The following is an 8,812-nucleotide window of genomic DNA, read 5'->3' as shown; positions in this document are numbered from 1 at the left end:
AAAAGAACAACACTTTTATGCCCTATAACGCGGAGTGGGCGCTGCCGGTATTTTCTATTTTCAAGATAAAAGATTTTGTCGCATAGGCACGTATGCGTTGGAAGTGTGTGCTTTGAAAAGCTTGTGTCAATTCCAAATACTTTTGCAAATTTGTAGGCAATATCTCTATTTTCGCTAACGGGAGAATGTTTATTAAACATACTACAAAGTTGCGCAAGCAAAAAAATGGACAGACGAATAAGCGGACATGTTTAGGTACATTCCAAATTTGAAGCTGGCCAAGAATTTATATACTTTATAGGGTTTTTGAAGCTTGTTTCTGCAACGACCGAAGCGTTCGAGGAGGTCAAGAATAGTTTGATCTTATGTGTTATTGGGCTCTTTTAATAACAAAGTAAAGTTATCTCTTACTATTAAGTATAGTTGTCAAGCAAACTAATTGCAGCAAAACACAGAAGAGGCATTTCTTTCCAAAACCCTGAAATTACCTGCATAACAGAGCATTCAGGGTTCTGTTTAACTTCATCAATTTCGAATCGGCAATTAAATTAAGTATACTATGATAAATATGTGAAAGGTGACCTTTAGGCAACGAAATATTGAGTTTTCTAAACTTATATTGTAATTTGATCAAGTGAGATTTAACTTGTTGGAGAGACTCAACATGTCATCATGCTTGAATTGCACGGATAGACAAATACCATGAGTCTGCAGCTAAACCAAAAACCATACAGCGATTTAGATTTTTTTCAGGAAAATTAACAAAGCTGAGATCTAAGATTCTCCTATTACAATTAGCCACGTTATTACATTGAAGAAGATTCCGATTATATATTTTATTGCAAAACGCAACGTTTTTCAGATGATGTGGGGACCATACGGCTTGAATTAACGCTAAATGTCAAGTGGCTTGCGAGATTGAATTGAAATCCCCCAATGCTGTAACCATATCCGAAGGCTGTGATTACGTAGCCAGGTCACAAATAAGAAATGCACGTTTTCTATAAGGGGAACTATCTGCATTAGGAGGAATGTAAGAATATGTCAAATATAAGTTTTTATTGTTAATTTTCGCACGAGTGGCAATAAATTCAAAGTCAGGAAGAACTGTGAATTGAATGAATACGATGGAAAAGCATATAATATGGCTAATAAGACACTGCTACCACTACAATCTGGACGATTTTTTCTGAAAATATGGAAAATGTTGGAAAAAGGTTCAGACTTTTGCCCGAATTTAATTGTCCGTCTTGCTTAATTGATTTACATTACTCAATATATTATAAAATTTTTATTTAACATTTTACGTGAATTTACAAGCTATTGGAAAAAAATTTTACAAACAAAAAAATTTTAATAGATTTGAAAAACGAAATTTTCTATTATTATAATTTGACAGATAAATTAAGAAGGGGAATAGCTTACAGAATGTTGATTTCTATTAAATATTTACTTTTTCGAGGTTTTTTGGTTTTAATTTTGCGGTTTCTCACTAAGAATATTCAGTTTTTAAAACCAAACATATCTCGAAACAAAATTAAAGTGGTTTTGAATTTCCGTTATCTTCTTCAGCATTTGATTTATAATTGGGTTCAGATTCTTCTTCTGAATAATCTTCATCATGCGTATGGGTTACAGTACGAGGTGTACTGGGTCGTGTATGTAAAACAGTAGAGCTCTGAATAAGAAAGTAGAAAGCAATAAGGAAGGTGAATAGCAGAAAAGCAAAGTGGGTAATTATAGAAATATAAACACGATTACTTGACTTACCGTATCCCCTTCATGGTCCTTTTGTGTTGTAACAGGCTTCGAGCTAGGAACAGTTGAGCTAACTGTTGCTTGAGTTGCTGAAGAGGGTGAGCATTTTATTTTTTGATCTTGTGGTCCATCACCTTGGAATCGTTGTTCATGTGCCACGGTGGATTCGTGCGGTAGAAGCATGGCAGGCGCACGAAACATATACGAAAATGGATAGTAAATAAAATTGAGAAATGTGGCCGCATACAAGTCCGCATATCTAACCACCTGACTTGAAAAGAAAGTTTGTCGTGATCCAGAACGGAAAAGCGAACCCATCATGCCGTAGGCCATATCCATTTTGTGAGTCACATCGCGAATGGAACCGCGGACATTCGATATGTCCGGTTTTTCTTTGGCACTCGAGTCCAAATTTCTTGTTGGACATAGGGAAATTTTAATTATTAACTCGAAAAATTTTACTCATAAGCCTTACTTAAACATCTCCCCCAACTTACAATCCAGTTGCTGTAGCTCGGCAAAAAATTGACATTTATCAGTCCACACATGTAATTCTTGGACTAATTCCGGAATTACTAAAAATGTGCGCCAACCGCGTATCTTTTTCGACTTCAGTATATCACCAAATATATGATCGCCAATATAAAGCACATCTTTACCCTTGGCATTTATGAAACTGGTGAGAACTTCACAAGAACCTCCAGAATATACTTGCCCTGGCTGCAAAGGTCCCATATGTGAACCGATTTTTAAAGCACCAGTTTCGGTATTAACTTGTCTAAGAATAGTGCCCTCAGCAAAAAAGAGTGGTTTACGAGCGTCCACTACAATTACATCGAAATAGGTTTTCCAATCACGATGTGGTTCCTCTGGTTTAGCACCATGTGGAAAGTCAAATAAAAATGTCATTATGTTATTCGTGAAGTTGTAATCACTATTGGTTAGCAAAAATACTTTAGCGCCGGATTCACGAATGCGGGCTAAAACCATCGGTAAACGTTCATCTTTTTTTACATAATGATCTAAGTTCTGTTGTAATAGAAGAAGCTTTCAGATGAAAAGCAACTACCAACCAGGGGAAGACATACCTCAACAGTTTTCTGTTTTAAATCGCCTTGAATATGAACCCAATCCACTGCACGACGTACATCTTGGAATATAGAATTAAAAGACATAAATAATTCGCCAGCCTTGACCCCCGTACGATCTCTAAAATGAGTGTCAAAATGTTTATTATAAAAATACGAGTTTACGAAATTTATGTAGAACAAAAGAGGAACGTTTATTGCACTAACCATCACCATTATCTGAAAAACATGATTTGTGCTAGGATATTAAATATTATGTAGTAACTAAAAAAATATAAAGTTACGATTCACTATTTCAGCCTAAAGTAAATGTGATGTGAGGATTTGGCTGTGGTCACATATACGCAGTTAGACTCATTTTTTTGTGTCTATGCTACATTCTTTTCATTCTTGATAGTCTCTTTTATGCATAAAAGTGAACTTATACTACTACTAAAAAAATTTATGGTGTTTCTACATATATTATATATAATTTATTTTATTAAAGAAAAATTGTTCACCGAATAAACCGTTTTATTGAGATTAAGTTGTTCTTTTTTCGCATTCTCCGCTCAATTTTCCACTTTTTTGTTTGCACATGTTGCATTTTCACTCAACCTTTCGCTCGCCCTTCAAAACGGGTTAAGAGTTCAAAGGGTATGATGCCATATTGTACGATACCATTGAAATAATACTATATTTCTCCACTATCAAAGAATTACCGAACACGTTCAAGTAATGTTTGCATTCGTAAACACTAAACAATAAAACGCCAAGCGACGTTCAATTTCTTTGTTTATGATCTAGCGACACATAAAGGGCATTCAGATTTTGGCAAAAACTGACACATAGTTTAAAAAGAGAACATTAAAGTAAAATAATTAGTCTTGAATTTCATTTTGTTCACCGTCGCGTAAACTAAAATGCACATTTGAGAAGAGACCACTAAAGCATTAAATCTAATCTTAAATGTCTATTCATATACAAATACAAAAGTGGTTATAGTTTTTTTTGTGCATACAAATGTATCAACACCTCTATGTAAATAATTTCTCGTCTTATTCTCAACATCATCGTGGTACTGTGTGCATGAAGCTTATGCGGAAACGTGCAATACCCAGAAGATCTTCAGGTAGATCCATCTTTTATTATGCTGGTCGACATAAAAGTAATTCTGAGTTGATCTAAGCGTGCCTTCCTTGTCTTTACAGTTGAGCTTACATGTCGCAATTTTTGAGATATTTTGATAAAATTTGATGTGTTTTGGTCCACGGACGAACGACATTAAAAATTATTCGGATCGCATAAATTTCTCCATCAAGCCCCATATTACAACTTAGCAAAGCAATATAAGAAAATATTGTAATTTTTAAAATTTTAGCGACAAAAAGGACTATATATTAATGAAAAAAATTTGGCTAGGATGGGATTTTTTGAACTCCCTATCACTTATCCGTTTCCACGGGAACTGAATCTTTGTATGGTAAAACCGCCTAAATTTCAATATTTCGTAGTAAAAATTCGTTCATAATAATTATTTGCCATAACCATTACCGAATTGGATTTGGATAAGAGTATTTTCTGGACCCCGCCTCTTAAACAGGGTGCAAATGAAGATTAAGTCTTTATATGACAAATTATGGCATTTTACAATGAAAATCGGTTCGTAAAAGTAATTTGATATAAAACTGTATCAAATTTGGATCAAGTAGATTTATTTTTTAAACCCAAACGTATATAGGGCTTTTATAAAAAGTAATCCCTTCTATGGCTGCAAAGTCTAACTAGTAGTTTTTTATGACGGAAGCAAGTGGAAATTAGTAAAATTAATTAATTAATAAGTAAACTAAGTTTGAATCCTTGGATTACGTTATTTGGCGTTTTGAACGTTCTTCAATTTGAAATCTCTCATGAAAACTATGCCTCCATATATAAACAATGTACAATTTTATTGAATAAATGGTTATATTAGTCGAAGTGATATAGGGTATCCAATAGTTGGCTTTGCCCGACTAGCGTTCTTACTTGTTGACAATTCTCTTACTTTCTTTCTGCCTTTTCATATTAATTAAAAACTATACATATTTCCATGCGACACCATTAAAATTGAGTACACCAACATGTTTTGTATCTAAATATAACCTAATTGTTTTCTTCCTGGTATATATTGTAGTTCAGAAGGATCGGGTATTGGTCTCTTTGTTAATTGTATAAAACCACGCCCTTTAATTATTTCGATCCTAAGCTATTTTGGTGGTTACACATTAGTAGTGTTCCTTATTGATGATGTAGAAACAACGAACGACACCGTTAAGCACAATGCCAAATTGATGGATTAACTTGCACCTGGTTCATGAGGAACATTCAGTCTATACCTTGCACTTACAAAAGCAAGATATAAGGTCACTATTTAAAATTTTTAAAACATCATAGCATTAATTACGTTTGGTGTTAACTAGGTTTCATTATCGATTTCCCATTTTTTTAGCTTTATATATGCACAAGAGATGCGAGAAACGCTCCCTCTGAATTGTCAAAGCTGGCGTAAGCAAAATTGCTGTCGCTTTGCGTCAGCATAAGTTGTTCTGTGTTAGTATTAGTTGTTAAGAGCTGCATTTATAAGAGAAAACAGTTAAAATAAAATAAATTGCCAACGAAATTGTTTACTTACAAACAGCCGAACCAAAACAAAAATTTTAAATTTGTGAAAGGTATGTAAACCAATCCTTTTTCTTTGTACTCCAAATGTCTAACTAACATTCTTAATGCGCCAAAGCTTGTAACTAAACGTAATTTACGCCTTATTTTTCCATTATTTCTTCCAAATTACATAACTCTCAATCTCTCTCGAAGATTAAGGTGCCCTACTACCACGTGCTTTTTTTGTAGTTTTACTGTTGAATCAAATTACTTACTTTTCACTAGTCCCAACTAGGTTTGTACCTTTAACATTTCATGCATTTATTTTTGTGGTTATCCACGATGTCTACTTATTGTAATCAACAGTACATAATACCACACACAACTAAATGACACGAGAATGTGATGTCTTGTTCAAAATTCTAACTAAGACATTATTACATATTTTCTGCGTTTCTGTTACCAATAACAGTAGCAAGTAGTAAGCTTGTTGTATGGGCGCAAAAATGCTGTTAATAGTTTCTTGATATGACTTCGCATTCTCTCAAACATTTGTAAAGCAAATACAATTTCGCGTTTTTAAGTGAATATGCGCTATATAACAGCGTGTGTACGAAAGAATAGATATGTAGGTAGAAAATAAGATTTATTTTCTGTTTACCATTTATTTTGAAGAATTGAGGAATTCTAAACTTAACGTTCGCTAAATGCTTCAAAAAATTTCAATGAAAATTTTTATTTCAACAAACATGAAGAAAATTTTAATTATTGAAAAAAATTATATTGTGGTTTATTATATTTATTATAATTTATTCAATTTTTCATGTCACAAATGTCGTCTATTCACTTTATTTTATATTGTTTATATTCCAAAATTAAACAATTAAATAATCATAGTTTAAACTTGCGGTGTCTAACAATAAACTTCGTACCACAAGACAGTTTTATTCGTACACTGATGTCATCTTCTAAAATAGATAACAATTTTCTGAAAAAATTTTCCAAGCTATCCTGGTTTAATTTTGCGGACATATTAAAAATTACATGTCCGTATACACTAAAAATATCTTCTACTTTAATAATGAGATCTTTCAAATACTACTGTGATTTCAATAATTTTGATTTCTTTTCAGCCATGGGTTGGCGAGAAAACTCTTAGACAACTTTGTTGTTTCATCTTAACACATTTGATTCAAAAATTTTTATTTTTTTAACAAATTTTTTGACAAAATTTTTTTTTACTGTCATTAACATAGAATGTACCCAGCAGAACCGAATGAAAGTAAACATAATTTAGCATAGACGCCACCTACAGCACTTTACGTTAATAGTCTTATTGCACAAAAATTCGAAACTATTGGCCCGAAAGCATGCCGATTTAGAGTACACTAATCGAAACAGTTAAGAAAATTATATTCAGTTGCGACCGAATTTATCAGACCCTTTATCGTTATTCTATAAAAGATAGAAAAGAAGGGAAAATATAAGTTCGCATACTTTATATTATTGGGGCGTGGCTGATTTTTGATATTCTTGTAGAATAACTTTGTGGAGATTTACATCGTATAACTTATGCAATTTATGAGTAACGAGCACAAACTACGCAAGGTAAAGGTGTTCTCAGTTTCTGTTGTATAGACGTTTGGGCGTTGCAGAGAGAGAGAGTTCTTTGTTCTCTTTCGGCCATTTTTAAGGTTTTTGCAAATTTCCAGGTGATTGCATTCCAAATTTGAAATTGTACAAGAATTTCCACTGTTTATGGACTTTTTGAAATCTGCTTCTGTGTCTTGTAAAGGTTTTTGAAAAAAAATAAAATTTTGATACACTTTAATATTGGGTATGCGGGGCTGAGTTTTCCCATTTTGGTACAGACGTTATATTATCTATTTTAAAATTCTGGTAAATTTATCGTTTGAGAAATAGATAGATAGATTTAACTGCTGTAGTAGTTACGAGTATTGTGCAAAAAACCGACAATTTTCTATTCAATTTGAGAAACAGCTCAGTTGACGTTTCACTGTAGGCGTATCTTTCGAAACATTGTAAAAAAATTTGAAAGTGACGCTCCTACAACACCCACACAACGCCCTTGCGGCAAAAAGTGAGAACAGTTTGACTTCCTTGTCTTTTGCCCGTTGTTCATAAAGTATAACACATACATTTTTGAAAACAAAAAAAAATCATCCAAAATTATAGAGTATGAAAATTTAGTTCTTTCTTTTTTAGTCCTTTTTAGGAGAACAGGATAGGTACAGAAGATTCATTTACAAAGAAACAACATTTTCTTGCTTGTTTAATATTTTATTCATTTACTTAATCGCTTAATTTTGGATTATAAACAATATAATATTAATATAATGTGAATAGATGCCGCGTAGAATAACCCATATGTGACAGGGAAAATTTAATAAAATACGTTAAATATATATGTGTAAACAAATAAAATTAACAAGTGTGTAAATAAAATAAGTAATTTGGATAAAGTGAAATATAATAAACTACAATATAATTTTTTTTAATAAAAAAAATATTCTTCATATTCCTTAATATAAAAGTTTTGATTGAAATTCATAGAAGCATTTGACGAACATAAAATTTAGAATTCCTCAGTTTTTTAAAATGACTGATAAAAAGAAAATAAATCGTATTTTCTACCTATATATTGCTTTATGTTTATCGTACCTATGCAATTATATAGCGCATATTCATTTAAAAACCTATAACTGCAAATGCTTTGCAAACATTTGGGAGAATGCTACGTCATATACCAAAATTACTAATAGAATGTGTGTCCGTAAAAATAATGAGAACAAAAGAGCAAGCATGCAAATGTCTGATAATTAGCAGTGTTATTACTGCTATCGATAACAGATATACAAAAACTGTCTAACATTCCCCTAATCTCAATTTTGAACAAAATTTTAGAACATCTACGTATAGCTTTGCTAACACAGGCAGAAGAAGTTTTCTTATGGCCAATAGTACATAATATGATACAGCACACACAATATGAATAATTATATGGCGAATTAAAAGGGGTAACAACAAAGATGTCAACAACGTCAGCAGCAATATGTAGATGAATAAGCTGCGCAAATTCCAAAGGACAGCATCTATATAGTTATCAGGCAACGGCTCAACGTTAACCTTATATGCTAAATATTTATTCGCCGCGGTGTTTATATTCCTACGTGTACATATACTTATATTCTCGTATGCGCTTATGTAATAGTTTTTTTTTTGTTTCCTCATTACCATATTTGAACGTGCGAAGCTACGTTTAAAATTATATTACTTCAGTAAATCATAACATAACATAACATAATAAGCTAGCCTTTTTCTTTCCT

General features: G+C 32.4%; 1 protein-coding gene across 3 annotated transcripts in view; it reads right to left on the bottom strand.

Moving 5' to 3' along the window:
* Positions 1 to 1,392: 1,392 nt before the first annotated feature.
* Positions 1,393 to 8,812, bottom strand: part of LOC119637688 (cytosolic purine 5'-nucleotidase) — an 85,423-nt gene continuing 78,003 nt past the window's right edge. Inside the window, exons 5-8 of one of the 3 annotated variants that reach the window (XM_038033892.1) lie at positions 2,847 to 2,967; positions 2,234 to 2,787; positions 1,771 to 2,173; positions 1,393 to 1,678 (exon numbers count right to left, since the gene is read on the bottom strand). In XM_038033892.1, the coding sequence (XP_037889820.1) occupies positions 1,538 to 1,678; positions 1,771 to 2,173; positions 2,234 to 2,787; positions 2,847 to 2,967 (1,219 nt within the window). In that variant the 3' untranslated portion in view covers positions 1,393 to 1,537. The remainder of the gene's footprint in view (positions 1,679 to 1,770; positions 2,174 to 2,233; positions 2,788 to 2,846; positions 2,968 to 8,812) is intronic. The other 2 variants (XM_038033893.1, XM_038033894.1) reach the window with 2 other exon arrangements.

The sequence above is a fragment of the Glossina fuscipes genome, unplaced genomic scaffold (assembly GCF_014805625.2).
Source record: "Glossina fuscipes isolate IAEA_lab_2018 unplaced genomic scaffold, Yale_Gfus_2 60, whole genome shotgun sequence".
In the NCBI taxonomy this organism is placed as follows: domain Eukaryota; kingdom Metazoa; phylum Arthropoda; class Insecta; order Diptera; family Glossinidae; genus Glossina; species Glossina fuscipes.
The sequence above is the reverse complement of the archived record's forward strand: the minus strand, read 5'-3'. Positions and strand labels throughout refer to the sequence as shown.